At 40.8% G+C, this 19,042-nt stretch overlaps 2 protein-coding genes across 3 annotated transcripts in view; one reads left to right on the plus strand and one right to left on the minus strand.

Moving 5' to 3' along the window:
* Nucleotides 1–573: 573 nt before the first annotated feature.
* TMED5 (transmembrane p24 trafficking protein 5) lies at nt 574–18,183 on the minus strand. Of its 2 annotated transcripts, none has more exons than XM_055139823.1 (4): nt 17,703–18,181; nt 12,344–12,441; nt 6,231–6,414; nt 574–3,839 (listed from the first exon to the last, which is right to left on the minus strand). In XM_055139823.1, exons 1-4 carry the CDS (start codon nt 17,892–17,894, stop codon nt 3,621–3,623), a joined length of 693 nt encoding a protein of 230 aa, XP_054995798.1. In that variant the 5' UTR covers nt 17,895–18,181; the 3' UTR covers nt 574–3,620. The 2 variants fall into 2 exon arrangements, with proteins under 2 accessions (XP_054995798.1, XP_054995799.1); XM_055139824.1 differs by having other exon boundaries at nt 3,642–3,889; nt 6,223–6,414; nt 17,703–18,183.
* Nucleotides 18,184–18,421: 238 nt separating this feature from the next.
* Nucleotides 18,422–19,042, plus strand: part of CCDC18 (coiled-coil domain containing 18) — a 73,684-nt gene continuing 73,063 nt past the window's right edge. Inside the window, exon 1 of the mRNA XM_055139530.1 lies at nt 18,422–18,587. Coding sequence (XP_054995505.1) covers nt 18,479–18,587 — 109 coding nt within the window. The 5' untranslated portion in view covers nt 18,422–18,478. The remainder of the gene's footprint in view (nt 18,588–19,042) is intronic.

Consider the following 19,042-nt stretch of genomic DNA (forward strand, 5'->3'; position numbering starts at 1 on the left):
TTAGAAATAGAATGCTTTTATGAGCTTAATGATGCTTTTTAAAATTGTGTACTTTTTTCTTCTTCGTCTTCTTGGGCCACATCTGGCGGTTCTCAGGGCTTATTCCTGGCTCTGCATTTAGGGATCATTCCTGGCAGGGCTTGAGGGGACCACATAGATGCCAAGGATCAGACTGGGTCATCTGGTGTAAGGCAAGCACCCTACCAAATGCATGACTTTTTAAAATTTTTTGGAGGGGGAATCAATTAGGTGATGCTCAGGGAACTGTCCAGGATGCCAGGGATTGAACCTGAATCAAAGGCAAATGCCTTACCAGCTATCCTACCTCTCCAGCCCCTAAAATATATGTCTGAAGTCCTGGACTCTTTCACCTTTATTCACAAATATTGCTGAGAATTAAGTAGAATTTCTTTAAGGCTAGAGTGATAGTACAGTATCACTGGGTAGGGTGCTTGCCTTGCACATAGCCAACCCAGGTCTGATCCATGGCACCCCCTATGGTCCCCAACTCCCTCAGAATTGGTCAAGCCCTGAGCATCTCTAGTGTGGCCACAAAACACAAAAAAGACTAGGTTTTTCTTTTTCAGATTAGGTTTATTATCTCATTTGACACTGCATGTAAACAATTCCTTTATAAACCTTACCACTACACAAAAACATCTGAGGATTGGGAAGTAGTCTTTATAAAGTATTTGTCAAATGATGGGGTTTGAAGAAATTTTTTTCCAGTGTAGTTTATGCCACAGGGAAGGTATGCATATAAACTAGAACTGCAATGCAAAGTGAAACAATACACCGTGAATTATGGATCTTCAAATTGAAGGGAGCACATGCTTAGCTGAGATCAACAAAAGCTTTAAGGACTAGACAGGATTAACAATGAATAGAAGAAAAGGAATTTTCTTTACAGTTTTTATTATATGCAATTATCTCAGTCTTCAACACTTGTTTAACATGGTATAAGCTGTAAAGCAATTTGAGCAACACTGACTGGTTTACTGCATGAAAAACTTACATGCTAGAGCAATTTTGGGATATCAAATAAAGAATTTTCATTTGGGGAAAGAGGCATATACCATTTTATGTACTCAACTGTCAAAGTTTACATCAACAAGTAAGGTTAAACATGTCTTGTAAATTGACATTTGTTTGTAACACTTCAGTTTTATTTCATTTTACCCTCTATTGATGAAAGAATATCAATAATTGAAATACTTAACAAATGAAACTCTAGGTAGGCCTCAAACATGATAGTATTTTGCATTTATATTATTAAAAAGCATAGACCAAAAAAGCTTTCCAGAGTTTAATTTTAGTATAATTTGAAAATTGAATTATAATGGGCATGTATTATGCCTGTAATAATTAAATTCTTAGCTTAAATGTTACTTTTGGTTAATATAGGTAGTATGCTTTCTTAAATAATCTCACTTTCCATTTTGTTTATAAAAATAAAATGGTTCTTAATATTCCTAAATTTTTCTCAAAAAATGTCATACCACTCTTCAATTAGGTGGCACAAATTATATTACATAGAAGATACAACAAATTCAGTGTTAGGTAAGTTAACAGAGTACAGAATTGAAGTAACCAGTGATAAGAGGTAGAATACTTTAATCACAGTCTATAGAAAAGATGCAGTAGTTTATATTTGTACAGCTTTTAGAGTCTTGTAAGTTTGCTTCTCTTTGAGTTAGACAGGTAAGGACTACTTTCTGGACGCTTATAAGCATTTTCTCTGCAAACGAAAATGTTGATAATGGCGTTTACCTCAGTTTTGACCTGCTGTTGTCCCAAGGACATAAGATGGAGGGAAATACTTTTTTTTTTTTTTTTACCATTCTGAGTATAAAATAGAAATGAAATCATTCTATCTAGATAATATTCCTTAGTGAAAATTCTAGCAGTATTCTATACTCAAACTTGTAAGCTAATTTTTTTTTCTTTTTTGGTTTTTTGGGTCACACTCGGTGATGCTCAGGTTTTAGTTCTGTCACTGCACTCAGAAATCACTCCTGACAGTGCTCAGGGGACCATATGGGATGCCAGAGATCGAACCTGAGTCAACCATGTGCAAGAGAAACACCTACTCACTGTACTATTGCTTGGGCCCTGTAAACTGATTGTTTCTAACTCATCTGACAGTATTACACATGGGCATAACCTAAAAACTGATTTAATAGCAAAGTACTATTACTTGAAGCAAAATTCCACAAACACCAATAAGCTAAGAAGACTGATACTATACAGAGCTATTAACACAGAGTGGTACCTGTTTATTTACTGAGGTTTCATTGGTTTATAAGTATGTAAATGTTTCTAATTTCTAGGGGTATAATGTTAATCACATCCAACACCAAAGTGTTGCATCCCTTCACTGTCCATGACCCATTCTGTCCACTCTCTCACCTTTGGAAACCTTAATTCTGAGAGTCTAAGGTAAGGGTTTGTTTTCACTGGACGCTGTATGAAAGTGACCTTGCTTTGGTTCTTTATGTACTATACATTGTATGTGTATAACTTGGGACTCAAGTTTTTAATTTTTATTCGAATTTGTCAGTGACCAGAAAGGTCATTTTATAAAATCAAAGTTATGATAAACACTGTAATAAATATGCAGAGCCAGTGCTATATCTTAACTCTTACATTTTACAAAATGTACCTGAATACATATTTTTAAAAAGAGAATTAAAAAATGTAAAAAAAAAAAACAACCACAGCCAAGTATAGTTTCTAATTAGCTGGAAATTTCATGATTTATATTAGAATTGGGTTATGATGAATCAAGTCAGATTCCAGATACTCATTTAAGTGAACTTGATTTTGATCAGATACCCTAAAATTTACCTATTTCTCATGGATTTTCTGCTTTTTTTTTGTTTTTGAGGGGGCCACATAGCCAGCCAGCAAAGTCTTTGAGCTATCTCCATGGCCCGTTAGGTTTTTTCCATTTAGTTTTGAGAACTCAGAAAGTAGTTTATCATACATTAGGCCCCGATCCTTTAAGCATCATTTCACAATCACTGGCAAAAAAAAAATAACCATATTTTTAAGTTAAAAATAATTTTTTTGCTCTTTTGGCCAGATGTGGTGCTTTGGGTCTACTAGCTCTTTGTTCAAGGGTCAGTGCTGGCTGTGCTCAAACTGGGATCATCTCTCTTATCCCTAATACTTAAAATAGATAAATTTGAAATTCTACACAGCTGTTTCTATTAACATTATAGGAGAGGCATATGTAAAAAGTTCATTGTCTTCTTTAATTCATAGTTCTCAGATGAGTCATAATATGCTGAAAACTTGCCCACATTTATATAGAAACTCGTGCATATGAAAATCTTTTTTAAAATATTGTTTACTTTTAGGTCCAAATCTTACTGATTTACATCATCTGTAACACCTGGAATTTTTCCCCAAAATTTAAGGACAAGCAGTTATTCATTTCATTTTTTTCTACACTCTACAAAGTATTATATATTTAAGTACCAGTAGAGCAAAAGTATTTGCACAGAAGAAAGTGAAGACTTTTCTTACATTAAAGTTGTACTTGTTTTGAAAACATTCTTAAAAATGATCTTGATTGTAACGGTGTATTTTTTCTTTTTCAATGTTAATTTGAAGTTTTAAGGTCTACTTTTCCTTTTATCTTCAAATAGACTCTTCAACATATAAACTTGGATAGCTGACACTGCCACCATGACCGCTAGATTAACCATAGACCAGAAATTGACTCTATCAAAGTTGCTTTCTTGTATGTTTCGATCACGGGCTTCAAATGCTCTAAGCAGAGTTTGGATATGACCGCTCTTGCTCAGTCTGGATTTGATACTGTTGATGGACTCCTGGGGAGAAATAATTAGTTTTTAACAATACAGTGTTCAGTAATTTAATTTAAAAAAGTAATTTATAGAGGCCAGAGCAATGGTATAGTGGGTAGGTTGCTTGCCTTGCATGTGGCAACCCGTCTTCGATCCCAGGCCTCTCATAGGGCCCCCAAGCACCGGCAAGAGTAATTTCTGAGTGCAGAGACAGAAGTAACCCCTGAGCATTGCCAGGTATGTCCCAAGAAGCCAAAAAAAGATTTATAGTACCTTGATGTTTTTCTTTTATATTCAAATAAAAGTTTTAAGTAGAGAAAGGATCTGGATTGCCCAAAAATCATCTGTAAGGTTCTTAGTTATTCTTTTGATACTTTCAAATTGTTTATTTAACAAGGGAGCAAAGCTGTGACTTGAAAATGTATTTAGGAAAAAACCCTAGAAATTTTAATTTACTAGCTCTTTACTGATCATTAGAAGATAATTAAGGTTTTGGAGTCCTTTTTTTTTTTTTTTTTGGTGCACAAGTCACACATCCTGTGTTGCTCCTGGCTTTATCCTGACTGCCTTCCAGGGTCACTCCTGTAGGGACTTGGGGGACCATATGGAGTGCTGGGCTTGGCTGGATTTGCTACATGCAAGGCAAGCACCCTACCCACTATTATCACTCTGGCCGTGAAGTTTTAACGATACCCAATAATAACTTTTAGGTATTTACACGTTTAATGTGTTCTAGAATATTTTCTTTTTTGAATGATTCATTTCTGTTAACCTGGTCCAGTTTATTATATAGCAAACCACCCAATGATTCTATCTCACCAAGTAGTAATAAAATCGGAAAACAATTTGAGATACACATCCAAGAATAATGAAGGGCAGAGCTTATCATGTGGTCACTGTAAAGCAGTGACAACTTAGTAATGCTTATATTTTCCAGAAAAATACGGGATTCGGATAAAATTTAATACAACCATGAATAGTTCTTTTCAATATGAGTTACTCAAATTTATTACCATACACAATTCAGGGTGTAGCAGGGGAGCAGGATAAGACTCCAGAAAGATACTTGTTTTTTTTTAAAAAAAAATCTGTGTGTGTTGACAAGGAGAGTCTAATTCAGGGGCTCATATATACAAGGCATGTGTTCTACCACTGAGCTGTATCTCTGGCCTAGGAGCTTTATAATTAAACCTGAATTTTCTGGTCAACTGTGAATAAAGTCAATCTCTTGAGAATGCAGTGAAATTATAACTACATAATTTCATTCTTGTTGAACAGGAATAGGTATCTCTATCAGTAATGGAGTGCATGCCTCACATGGGGAGGACATGTTTTTCGATTCTTGATAATGCACATGTGCATATCCCATCACTACCCCTATATATTTAAAATACAATTAAGAGTAAAATAGGAAAATAAATGGATAGTAGTGAAAGTATGATTATATTACACTCATCTTTTTGGCTTTTTGCTTCCCAAGCAGTGCTAAGGCCACTCCCGGCAATCTTCAGTCAACTGGCCAGCAGTTCAATTGAGGGCCCAAGGATGAGGTGCTACTTGGGCCTTGCAGTGTTGAGTAGATGCCAGGGATTCCCTAGGTTGCCTTGCTGGTGTTTAGGATTAACCAGGTCTTCCTAGGTGAATACTATAGGGGACCATGTGGTGATGGAGAGCACAGCTACATGCAAGACATAAGCCTTAATCAGAGTACTATCTCTGGATCATATCACTTTCACTTTAAGCCAATTCTTTATATATACTAAATACCAGGGCTGAGGCTGCAGATAAGGCACTTGCCTTGCACATGGCTGACCAATCCCCAACACCCCATATTAGTTCCCGAGCCTGCCAGGAGTGACTCCTGAGCACCACTGGGTATCCTCCCATCCCCCAAAGCTCTTGGAAAAAATGTCTATACATTTAACTATTTATTGTATAATTAATTTTGAAAAAGTTGTTTTCAAATACTTTACAGATCATTATATTCTTCTGTTTGGTTATCCCAAGGGAGTTTTGTATTTAAGAACCTGTATTCAAATTTTAATTTTCGCTTTCTACTTACCTGATGGAATCACTATCTAACCTACATAAGCCAGTTTCCATACTGAAAAGATGGAAACCTATATAAGCCACAGTTTCCATACTGAAAAGATGGAAATAAATACCCGTTTACAAGTATGTAAATGTTTCATAGAATTAACTAAGAATTAGGTGGGATAATATAGAGCCAATGCTTAGTTTAGTGCTCATTACCTTATCCAATGATGGGCCTCTGGATGCTAATTCTTATTAAAAGGAGTCATATCACAATCTGGGAATGTAGCTCAATGGTAGAACACACATTTTTCCTGTGTTAGACTCTGAATTTGAACCGGTGGGAAAAAACCCAAACATGAAGTAAAAAAATATACTGACCAGAATATCTTCCAGTTTCAAATCCAACATGTCTGTGCCAGTAATAAATTTCTTCCATTCCTCTTGTTCTTGCTCTTGTTCTCCCATATTATCCAGGATTAATTCAAAGAAAATCACCTTCTCAGAAATAGTGCTGAATGTGTTATCAAAACAAAACATGTAGTCACCAACTTCAGTCTCCACCCTGTATTTTAAAAAGTACATGCCTTTAGTTTCTGTACTTCTGGGATCAACAGTAGACAAATGATAAATAATATGGTTTATAATAACGGGATGATTATGGACAGAAAGACCTAGAAATAATGGTCAAATATTTGCAACTTACATGTAATTTGGCATTTACTTAATAATTGTAATTATGGTAAATAGGGGCTGGAGCAATAGCGCAGCGGGTAAGGCCTTGCACAAGGCCAACCTGGGTTCGATTCCTCCACCCCTCTCAGAGAGCCCACTAAACTACCCAAGGAATATGCCAAGAATAGTAACAAGTCTCACAATGAAGATGTTACTGGTGCCCATTCGACCAAATCGATGAGCAACAGGATGATAATGACAGTGACAGCGACGGTAAATATACTTATTTTTGCATAGTATTGGTGATCTAACCCGTAGCATCACACATGTAGGGCAGGAGCCTTACCACTGAGTCACATATACCAGGTCCCTACAATAAATAACCTTGATCAAATTTTTGGAATAGACTAGATTATTAACCTAGATCCATGATACTTCACAATGTAATATGTTAAGCTATTTCATTAGTGTTTGTTTCAGATGCAGGTATGATTAACAATCCCCCCTTCAATTAGAATTAATAAAGCGAGTTTTGTGGTGCTGGTGCCGTGCAGGTGTGCTGAGTAAGGACTTGAAAGAACTTCCTCTCACCAACTGAGCCACGTCCCCACCCCACAATTTTATGGACTGTCTTTTGATTTTTGTGTCACACCTTACAGTGCTCGGGGGACCCACATTTCAAATGCACATATACTCAAATGTTTTGATTAATTCTTTTTCCTTAGTATTGAGGGCACATATGATCATGCCCAGGGGTTATTGGTGGCTTGGGATCATATGTGGTACCTGGTTCATGGCTACCACAGCCATATGCAAGGCATGTGTCTTACCTCCCGTACTGTCTCTGATCCCCAAATTTTATCTTTTAAAAGCCAGTGAATGGATTGTTCTAAATTCATTCTTCTAAACTTCTACCAATTAAGTACATGTTTCTAATATGCTAAACAAAGTATGCATTTCTAATATACTCTACAAAGGTTAGGGATGTGTCAGTGATCAACAACCAGAGCTTTATTCAGTGGCATTCCCCCAACTGAATAAATGCCACTCACATTAAAACTTAACTTACCATCTTGTAAGTTAGCTTCAAATGCAGGACCACTGGCCTGGGAGAGTTAATTTAGGCAAAGTAATTTTCCAATATTTAGAAAGATTGTAGAAGCAAAAGATTATACACGCTAATGACATTTACTATCGGACATGAAAAAAGTTTAATGTGTATATTATTTTTGTTATAATTATGTAAGGTTAATCTCAATGATTATTATTATTATTTATTTTTTGCTCTTTGGGTCACACCCAGTGATGCACAGGGGTTACTCTTGGCTCTGCACTCAGGAATTACTCCTGGCAGTGCTGGGGGACCATATGGGATGCTGGGAATTGAACCTGGGTCGGCCGCGTGCAAGGCAAACGCCCTACCCGCTGTGCTATCACTCCAGCCCCAGATTTTGAATTATTTTTTATCTCCTGTATGCTGGATGACTTGCTTTAAGGGCATTTATATTATTTTATAGCCTTCTAAATATATTCTATTCAGCCAATCGCTAATTTTTTTTCCTATTTCTGACTTTTACTTAAGCATTGCCAGTTACTAGCAATGTGACTAGACTTTAGCACATATACTATAAATAAGAGGGGGCTAAAGAGACAGTACAGTGGGTAAGGTCCTTGCATGTGGCCAACTGACCCTGGCACCACACACAATCCCCCAACTACTGCCAGGAGTAAGCCCTGAACATGCTATATTGTTTGTCTTAATCCTTGCCATCATATTTGGAAGCAGGCATAATAGACCCCTTCAAAGTATGTTTCACAAAGATTAAGATGCTTATCCATGACCATATAGCATGTTAAAAGCATAAATGAAACACTGTTTTCTGATGAAGTTAATTGATGTTTCCACTATACTGCTCAGGGCCTGGCTTCCTTCTTTGCAGCCTTCTCACTCATGATAAGCCTTTGTTTTTGAGGATGTATTTAACTTTAGAAAAAAGCCTGCAGCAAATGCTAGTGAATCCGGAGAAAAGTTTTAAAAGGAAAAATATAAAATAAGTGACATAATTATTATGTAATACAACCTAGAGCGCTGTGGGCATTCCTGAGGAAAATTTTCCATTTTGATTTAATGGCCTTATTTTAAGTGTCTACCCACTAAATGTGTCTACCCTGAATGAAGTGAATGAAGGACAGCATTCACTTAAGACTGTATTCTCAGCATGTGCCGGGACAGAGGAAGCTAGAGAAGGATGACATTTTCATAAGGGATGGGTAAAAACTGGCTCAAGAGTGGGGAAAAAGAAATTTTGACCCTCCAAAGTTCAATCATGACAAAATCTTTTTCTTTGAGATATTGTTTTATTTTGGTTTTGGGCGATGCTTCGGGGTTACTCCTGGCTCTGTGCTCAGGAATTATTACTGGTGGAGCTCAAGGGAAGATAGGGGTCCTGGGGACTGAACCCAGGCTGGATATGTGCAAGCAAGCGCCCTACCCACTGTACTATCTTTCCAGCCCCTCCTTTAGGATTTTTGAGTTCCATCTGATGGAGCTTGTGGACTACTACTGGCTCTGTGTTTGGGGAGACCATGTGGTACCAAGAACAGAACTGGGGTTGACCCCATACAGGACAAGTATAGACTACATCACTGGCCCTCTGATAAATGTTATTAGTATTTAATTTCTCTCAGGTTTTCTTGGGCATATGAAAGCAGTCCTAGTTATACTTCACAAAGATACAAAAGGAATACAAAAAGGCTGGAGAGATAGTATCGCAGATAGGGTGCTTTCTTTGCATACAGCTTACCTAGGTTTGATCCCCAAGCACAGAGCCAGGTAATTAATCCCTGAATACCACCTGGTATAACCCCCAAACAAAAAAAAGACCCACAAAACAAAAAATCTTGTACAAGAACAGTGCTATTAGACAACAGTAAACTTGACAGCGTGACTGTAAGACATGAGATCAACTGCATAGCTGGATATTTTTGTTTTTTATTTTTCAAAACTACAGTTTTGAAGATATAACAAGTGGACCTCATGTTCCTATTGATGCCACTGGCTCCCTTGTGATGCTTGTCCTTTTTTGAGACTTAAATTCACCTGTCTAGAAAAAAAATTTTCTTTTTTTAATTTTTGTTTTATTGAATCACCATGATAAAAGTCACAAAGCTTTCAGGTTTAAGTCTCAGTCATATAATGATCAAACCCCCATCCCTTCACCAGTGTACATGTTCCACCACCAAGAACCCCAATATACCCCCTTCCCACATCCCCCCACCCCCCCACCTGAGTGGCTAATGATCTTCATTTTATTCTCTCTATACTTTGAATACTTTATCTAGAAAAAAATTTTTTTTGCATTCTTATAGGACTCTCTAGGTAGTGTTAGGCAGGTATTACTTAATATGTGTACAGCTCTGTTTAGACACACTTTTACTCAATTTTACATCTGGAAGGGCAGTATTTGTTTCAAAGATTTAATTTGCAGGAGAAAAAAGATTTCAGTGTCATAACTAAGATTCTTTTCATACTAACATGGTCTGGAGCAATAGTACAGTCCCAGGCACCCCATATGGTTCCTGAGCACCACTAGGATTGATCCCTGAGTAGAGCCAAGAGTGAGTCTTCTACACTGCCAGGTGTGGCATAAACAAAAATGTTATTGGTAAAGTTAAAAATTTATTCAGCTCTAACTCACATAGTAGATTTTACGTCTTTCAGTGATTAAGAATGAGTCAGTTGAATTGCCTGGTTTTAAATCCTGGTTTTTCTGTTTTCTAGCATATGCCCAAGGGGAACTTAAGTTAGCTGCTTTATGCTTCATTTTCCACATAAGTAAACGATAATACCATTTATGTCTTAGGATTATAATTTAAAAAAACTAACACATGTAAAGTATTAACAGTTGCTTGACATATGGAAAGACCTTGGTAAATAGAAAATGTCATAATTATTTTTCTCCCTGTGATTTAATGAATAGTAATTCTATGCAAAAAAGCAATAGTATGCCTTTTCCTAATAGTCAATTTTAATTTTTCTCTAGGACAGCACAATATTGCTCTGAAAAAAGTTTCTGCTTTGACAGAAATTTGTTTTTTCTATATTGAAATTCAAAGATTAAGCTAAAAATGTACTTGTCATATAGATATCAAAGAGAAAACACATAATACCATGCATAGTAAATTAATTTTTATAAATAATCTGGCTCTACTTTAGGGCCAGAGTGATAGTATCGGGGAACTTGCCTTGCACACAGCCGACCTGGGTTTGGTCCCTGGCATCCATATGTCACCTGAGCACCACCAAGAGTGATTCCTGACTGGTGGGGAGCTAGGAGTAAGCCATGAACACCGCAGTTTGCGCCCCCGCTCCCACAAAAAACAAAACTTAAAAATTTTTATTTAATAACTGATGCAACATTTCCCCTTGGCTCTATGTAGGCAAAATGCCATTTTAAAAAGTACAGTGAAATGCCTAACGAGTTATTTCCCCCTCTTTCATATATGTATTGAATACTTACTAGTATCAAATATAGATAGGTACTTTGGTTAACAAAGACCAATAATTATAATATCTAGTACTTACATAGTGCTTAAGTGCCAGGGATGTTCTAAGCATCATATGGTAGAAAGTAAGAATTTTTGGTCCATACTGTCTCCTCCTCTTAATAAATATGTATCCCTGCAGACTTATTTAACTTCTGAGTCTCCTTGTCTGTAAAGATTCCTTGTCTGAAAAATGGGAATTGGGGAATCAAAGAATCTATCTGACAGTAGGTTGGAAAGATTAGTTTAGGAGTTTATAAATACAAAGTCTAATTTGTGGCAGATATTTGACACTACTTTCTTTTCTTCCTATAAATTCAATTTAGTTTTAACACATCAACAGAATGGAATACAGAAAGTGCTGTGTTAAAATCACTAACTGAATCAGGAAAAGACCGATGAATATGAAAAAAGAATGTGAGATTTAAGAAAACATGTAACTCAGAGTAATAATATTTTATTTCTATAGTTTTATATGGTCAGATATTTTACTTAAGATCTTCTAATTATAAGTGAGGTCTCAGTAAAAATACAATTTGCACATAAACATAAAGATGCTGGATTATTTTAAAAGAGAAAATAATGGGCAAGGATTTGGCCAGTTGCTCAAGACATTTCAGGAAATATACCTGAACAGGCAAGGAAAAGCTTATTAGCCATAAAGGCAAGTTTAAAATGCCACTACAGAGTGACTACAATACATACAAAATACTCATTTAATTTTAAAGCCAAGAAAAAAATTAGGTTTAAAAAAAAAAAAGATTAACAGAAAATACTTTTGTGTAAGATAAAACCAGACTGTTTATCAAGAACTGTTTAAAATAAAATGCTCATATGGAATCTTTAATAGTAATTTTTTTTTTTTTGCTTTTTGGGTCACACCCAGCGATGCTCAGTGGTTACTCCTGGCTTTGCACTCAGGAATTACTCCTGGCAGTGCTTGGGGGACCATATGGGATGCTGGGGATTGAACCCAGGTCGGCCGCGTGCAAGGCAAACGCCCTACCCGCTGTGCTATCGCTCGGGCCCCAATAGTAATCTTTAATAGCTGTCTCCCTATCAGGGCTAGGGAGACAGCTCCAAGAGCTAGAGCATGTGCAAAGCATGTAGGAAACCTGGGTTAGATCCCTGACACATTGCTCTCTAAGGATCACTAGCTTTGGCAGAAAAACCAAGTGTCAGCACCCTCCCCCAACCCCTCCAGCAAAAGTGCTAAATTACCTTGCCCTGCAAATAGCACACTGAGATTTCTAGGAACTCAAGAGATTACTTACGTATGCACACCATCTGATTTCCTTTGTTCAAAAACTAAAGTTCTTCCTTCTGGTGAGACAAGAAGAAAATCAACATCTAATCCTGCTCCATCTAAAACCTATGGAAAAGAACAGAAGAGGATACATTATAAATTCTGAAAATGAAAGTAAATCATCACAAAGATTTTCTTTCTAAACCTGGAGTTAGGTTAAGAAAATCAAACTTGGGCTGGAGCGATAGCACAGCGGGTAGGGCGTTTGCCTTGCACTCGGCCGATCCGAGTTCGAATCCCAGCATCCCATATGGTCCCCTGAGCACCGCCAGGGGTAATTCCTGAGTGCAGAGCCAGGAGTAACCCCTGTGCATCGCCAGGTGTGACCCAAAAAGCAAAAAAAAAAAAAAAAAAAAGAAAATCAAACTCATTTTAGGGCTGGAAAAGGGTGGAAAAATCATGTAGCTCTAGCCATTTTTGAAACTACACTCCTACCCCTATACTTTTTAACCCAATTCCTATTACCTAAATTTATGCCTTACAGGTAAGTACTAAAGCAGTCTTCCTAAAACAGCCTTCATGAAAATCCCCATATCCTAAGGAAAAAAAGTAGAGAATTTAGGGGCCAGACAGAGGGCTTAAAGAGCCAGTGTGCATGGTTTGCATGTGGGAGCACTAGGTTCGAACTGTAGCACAGCACAGTTCCCCAGTGACACCTAATGGGACTTTAAAAAAGGGGGGTGTGATTTAAAAGGTGCTCCTTTTAAAACTTAGGTAAATTTTCTGAGTTTGTTCCTACCCTGTAATTAAAGGCCTCCATAATCTTACTTGAACTGACCTGTTCAACAAATAAATGCTATTCCCCAATAAAACTATTCCAAGGAGACCATTTCCTTCCTTTTATGGTGCTTAAAGATCTTTGTTTTTTTTGACCACACCTGGTGGTGCTCAGGAGCTACTCCTGGCTCTGTACCCTGGGATCATTCATGGAGTTGCTTGGCAGATGTATGTCAAGCTGGGAATTGAACTGTACTTTCAGGACTAGGGAGAGAGCTCCAAAAGCTAGAGCATGTACAAAGCATGTAGGAAACCTGGGTAGACCCCCGACACATCGTTCTCTAAGCACCACTGGCTGTAGCAGAAAACCCAAATGTCAGTCACCCCGCCCCCCGCACCCAGCAAAATTCACAATTACATCATACAATTCACAGTTACAGCCATGTGCCTTGTAATATCTCTCTGACTAGACCACTTTCATACAACTCTAAAAGTAAGATCTTATGGTTACTCAATTTTAGGAAGATTAAAAAAGCTAAACAGAAACAGGTGGTTTAATTTTGCGGGTGTGGTGGGGAGGGAATGTGCACTTGATTGTGCTCAGGGCCCAGTCCTGGCTCTGCAATCAAGGATCATTCTTGTCCAATGTGACTCATTTGGATCCCTAATACCACAACCAAGTGTGCACAACCCCTAGTCACTGTCACAAAAAAAAAAAAAAATGGGGAAGGGGAGAGAAATATATAATAAGAAAAAGATTTTTTTAAAGCTGGGTGCAGCGACTAGACTCAACATCAGCAATTTTGGAACACATATCATGGCCCACAGAGGGGGAACTCTATGCCACATGCAGGAATGCCTGGAGTCCAGAATAAGCTTCTCAGGAAAGAAAGATCCACTCAGCATGGCAGTCAGAAACCTCATCCCAGGAACTTCAGAGCTGAGCATTCTCTACTGCCAGAGCCTGAAGCTACAAAAAAACATACACAGGAACTTGGCAGGAAAACTGGCACAGCAAGCAAGACTGAGACCCTTCCCCCCTGCCATGGAAATCCTGGCAAGACAGTATCCAGCAGAAACTCATGTCATCAGAGATCAGACAGTAGGCCTAAAGAAAGGATCTGGTAGCCCAATAATTGGGCTCAGAGAATGAGCTGGTCTCATTACAGAACAGGGGGCAGCTGAGCACTTCACACTCAGGCTGATCCGCCCCACCTGGCACAGATAGTGGAGGAACTCTACACCTCAAACCCACTCCTCCTCACACCCCAAGGCCTGAAAAACAACACCAAATCAAGAGCCACAGCACCTCCTACTGGAAAATCAAAGCAAATGACAAAACAGATTGATTCTTAGGGCAAGAGGGAAAGACAATTCTTCATAAATCAATCTTAACTATAGGGAAATGGGAAGTCTAATGAATTTAAAATAACTATCAGGATGAAAACAAAAGAGAAACATCAAGAGCACACAACAGTTTAGTTGTAATGTGAATTTAAGCGCAGAGGGAATTGTTAAAATATTTTTTTAAATGTTAAGAATTTAAAAATATTTTTTAAAATTTACAAGACTGTTAGTGATTGGGTTTCATGCATAACACAGTTGCTGGCAATGGGAGCTCTTGACCAGAGATGGAAACTATAAAAAATTCTAGACAGATGGAGCCAACGTGATAGTACAGTGGGTAGGGCACTTACCTTGCATGAGGCTGACGCTGGTTTGATCCCACCCTACCTACGTGGTCACCCGAGAGCCCTGCCAGGAGGATCCCTGACCACAGAGCTAGGATAAGTCTGAGCACTGCTGGATGTGACCCTAATAAACAAACAAACAATTCTAAAGAGATCCTGGATATAGAAAGCATCGGGAATGAAATGGAAACCTACTAAGAAGCAGAGTCAATTCAGCAAAGAATAAATGAAATTGAAGATAAAATTCCAGTAATGATTCAAATGGAAAATGATTTAGGAAAACTGAAGAAGCGTTTCAAAAACCATCTCATTTCATCAGAAGAGGAAATACATAGCTAATGGAGAAAGAAAAGGAATAAAGAGCCTATTATTCAAAGAAATAACAGCTGACAGGGTTAAAACAGAGTAGAGATTCTGGTGTGCTTGTCTAGAGTTTGAGTGTGGCAGAGACACTGGTTCAAATCCGTATGGTATCCCTATCATGGTCCCTGAGCCATGCTTGGGGTACCCCCAAAAGCCTAAAAAAAAAAAAAATCAACCCAAACAAACAAAAAGCTAGAAACTTCCCAAGGAAAAAATTGTAGAAACCCAATTTCTAAAATTCATGGGCCGGAGAGATAATACCGGCGGTAAGATCATTGTCTTGTAGGCAGCAGACCAGGGTACAATCCCCAGTACCACATATGACCCCTCAAGCCCACCAGGAGTGATCCCTGAGCACTACCAGGTGTGACCAAAAAATACCACCACCAAAAAAAAAAAAAAAAAAAAGCAAAGTAAAAGTTAAATCAATCCAGGTATGTGTACTATAACTAATATCTGGCTTTTTACTATGTGCCAGGAAGGTCTATGGACACCAATTAATTCATTTTTAGGGGGAGAAGAGTGCAGAGCCAGGAGTAACCCCTGTGCATCGCCGGGTGTGACCCAAAAAAAAGAAAAAAGATTATGTATAGTAAGTAACAGAGTTGGGATTTTGCCCCAGGCATTTTATCTCTAGAGATGTAGCTCTTAATACTGTGATTAGTGAATAAAATAAATTTAATCCCTAATACATAGGTAGTTTTTTGAGTCACACCCAGTTGGTGCTCAGGGGCTATTCCTGGCTCAATGCTTGAGGTTGCCCCAGCAGTGGTTGGGGAACCACGAAGAACAGGGCTGGAAACCAGGACTTGAACATGCAAAGCATGCAAGTCCTGTCCTACAAGTCTCTATCTCCCCCACCCCAAATACTTGGAATTTGTTTTCGAGGGGGAGAAAGAGGAGGAGAGAGGGGAAATTGTGTATGGGGAAAGTGCATCACACCTGGTGGTACTTAGGGCTACTCCCTCTGTGCTGGGATCATGGCAGTACCCAAAGATGGAACCAACCAGGCCTACTGCATGCACACCACGTGCTGCAGCTCTTTCAACTCTTCTGCACTTTAATACAAATCGCTTTCTTTTTCTTTTAGCTTTTTCTTCATGCTGAGGGATCCAGTTCAGGACCTCCTACACATTCTTTCTACTGTTCAGGTACATCTCCAGACCTTACAAATCCTTTTCTTATCTCGACTATTTTACTGGCCCCCATCTGGTTTTCTTGCCTAACTTCACTCTCCTCATATCCATCTTCCACACTGTATCAGTGATCGATTTGAAACAGTTAAAACTCTTACTACCATTATTAATAATTTTTATGAGCCTTTTATTTTTAAAATAAAGGCAAAGGGGCTTAGTATGCACACAAGGCAAAATTCATGACTGCACATTCTAACCACTGGGGCAAATCTCTTAATCTACTCCCACCTCAAATGACAGCATCTTTAAAGACTAATAAAAATTCTTAGCTGAAATCCATTATATACAGACCACCACCAAAACACACTACCATTTTCAAAAGCGTTTTGTTCCCTTTCCTGAAAGGTTCCTCCACTATGCATTCCTATCTTGGTCCTGAGCACAGGAGTCAGCCCTGAGCACCAAAGGGTGTGGGCCCCATAAAAATAAGTAAATAAATTATAAATAAAGGGGTCAAAGAGATAGTTCAGAGGGACTGAGGGCAAGTTTTGCATTACGGAGGGCCTGGGTTTGATCCCTGCACCACCCTGCACTGGTAAGACTAGTCTCCAGTCTCACCGGGAGAGAGCTCCCAACACACACACAATTGTAAGTAACATTAAAAAAAAATTAGAAGATAAACCACAGCACTGTTGTTTGTTTGTTTTGCAGTGCTACCTGGAGATTTCGAAACCAGTTAGTGGAACTAACAAGACTTCTCAACTACTCGCTACCCAGAATCGACCACATTCATGAAGGGACCTCCCTAAATACTAAAATTTTATTTCTACTGCTCAGGTACATAGGAGCAGCAGAAAAAAAAAAAAAAAGGAGGAATATAATGCTTACAACCCTAAAAGGTAAGCTTTAATCCACAACTGGATTTTATATGTATTTGAAAGTGATGGATGAATTCATGGCTTGGAAAGGCAAACGCAGTTTCAAAATACCCCTCACCCCACACCCCCCTACTATCGGGCTGGCTGGCGATTTCACAGTCACAAGTCCAAAACTCGACGCGAAGATGATGGGTCACCTCGGAACTGGGTGAAAGGGTGCCCGCCACCGGGATCACCGTCTCGTCCAATGACGAAGGAGAACGTGAATCAAGCCGCGCGTTGTGAAATCGCGAAACCCGGGGTGGGCGCCGGCCGGAACGCCGCGGGGGCGGGGCGCCGGGCTCGCGGCCCCCCGGCGCCCGCCTCGCTCCCCGCGCCTGCGCGGACCGGCTGGGCTCCCGGGCGGCCGCCGCCTCCGCCACCACACCACCCCGGCGGGCCGCAGGAAGTTTGGAAGCGGGCGCGCGAGGCGACGGCGGGGTGCAGCTGGGCTGAGGCGGCCTCACGCCCCACAACCCCCCGCCCCCGCCCCCGCCACTCACTTGGTACTCGATCTCCAGCGAGGCCTTCTGGGGCATCGGCTGGTAGAAACACTCCTTCAGGCCGGCCGGCAGGGTAAACGTGAAGTCGCTGTCGAGGGAGGGCGCGAAGCCCGTCGCCCCCGGCGGCAGCAGCGCGGCGGCCAGGGCGGTCAGGAGCAGCGCCGGCCGGGGCGGCCAGATCCCGGCGCCCATCCCGCCCGGGGCGCACGTGGCGTGGGCTAATGGGCGTCCTGGCTCCGCTAGCCCCTCTCTGGGCTCCTCGTGGTGGTGGTGGTGGGGGCGTGGGGACGGACCCCGCGAGCAGCTGGAGGTGACGGCCGCACCGGCGGCCAGAGCTCCGTCTGAGAGGAAACGCCTGCCTCAGAGGGCTACGCGCTGAAGGCGGGGCCGGCAGGGTCTTTCCGCACCCTACTCGCCGCCTCTCAGTGATGTTTGGCGGGGCGGGAGCTCCCGCAGCCTCCCTGCCCGACGGGCCGCAGGTTCCCATGGCTTCCCCTACACCAATGGGCGTCGAGGCGGCGATTGTGGGAAATGTAGTTCCCGGCGAACGGGCTCTGACGCGCCCGTGAACCGCGCTCCCAGGCAGGCCCCGCGCCTCCGCCTTGATGCCCAAGGGGCCTGCGCAGAGGGCGGGGCCGGGGCGGGAGGGGGCGGGGCTCCCCGCCGGGGGGCGGGGCTCCCCGCCGAGGGGCGGGGCCTGGGCATCCGCAACGGCTCCCGCGGCCGTTCGAACTCGCCACCGCTCGGGGGTTCGCCGTTCCCACGCGTGTTGTCTGATGCTTCCACGCCCGGGGCTAGGAGGCGGTCCAGGGCTTCCAGGCGCTGGCGAGAGCGCGGCATGCGCCATCGTCAGCTGGATCTTGTGCCCAAGCTCCGACTTGGGTGGTGAGCCGCTCGTCCCTGGGAGGGTGGAAACCGACCTTCGTGGGGTGGGGGGTGTTTTGTCCCTTTCCGCTTGGACACGCTTCCTTTGGTTGTATTTTAGTTGGAGAAAAATCGGAGAGGATGGTTATCTTCCTTTCCTTAACCTCTTCCAGATAACGTGGGATCAGTTCATGATACAGGACTGTTCTTATAAAATTGTGAACGAAAGGGCGGGAGAGACTGTGCTGCGGGTTCAGACACGGCCTTGCATGCAACTGACCCTGATTGGATCTGGTCCCCTGAGCAGAGAGCCAGGAGTAAAGCCCTGGAGAACGGACCGGTATAATAACCAACCAAACAAAAAAATAACTGTAAACTCTTTGCAAAAGGAGGAATCCCGACCCCCAGTCCTGTTAACTTACAGAAGAAGAATCTTTGTTTTGGGGCACGATAGATGCACGTGTACTTAAACAAAA

The sequence above is a fragment of the Sorex araneus genome, chromosome 5 (genome assembly GCF_027595985.1).
Source record: "Sorex araneus isolate mSorAra2 chromosome 5, mSorAra2.pri, whole genome shotgun sequence".
Classification (NCBI taxonomy): domain Eukaryota; kingdom Metazoa; phylum Chordata; class Mammalia; order Eulipotyphla; family Soricidae; genus Sorex; species Sorex araneus.

Bases quoted from the DNA above. Each gene is read 5' to 3' on its own strand.
- TMED5 (XM_055139823.1), bottom strand. From the start codon at position 17,894: ATGGGCGCCGGGATCTGGCCGCCCCGGCCGGCGCTGCTCCTGACCGCC. The intron at 6,415-12,343 runs GTAAGTAATCTC...TTTAAAATACAG, and splicing joins AAATCAGATGGTGTGCATAC to GGTGGAGACTGAAGTTGGTG. The intron at 3,840-6,230 runs GTCAGTATATTT...ATTTCTCCCCAG, and splicing joins TGAAACTGGAAGATATTCTG to GAGTCCATCAACAGTATCAA.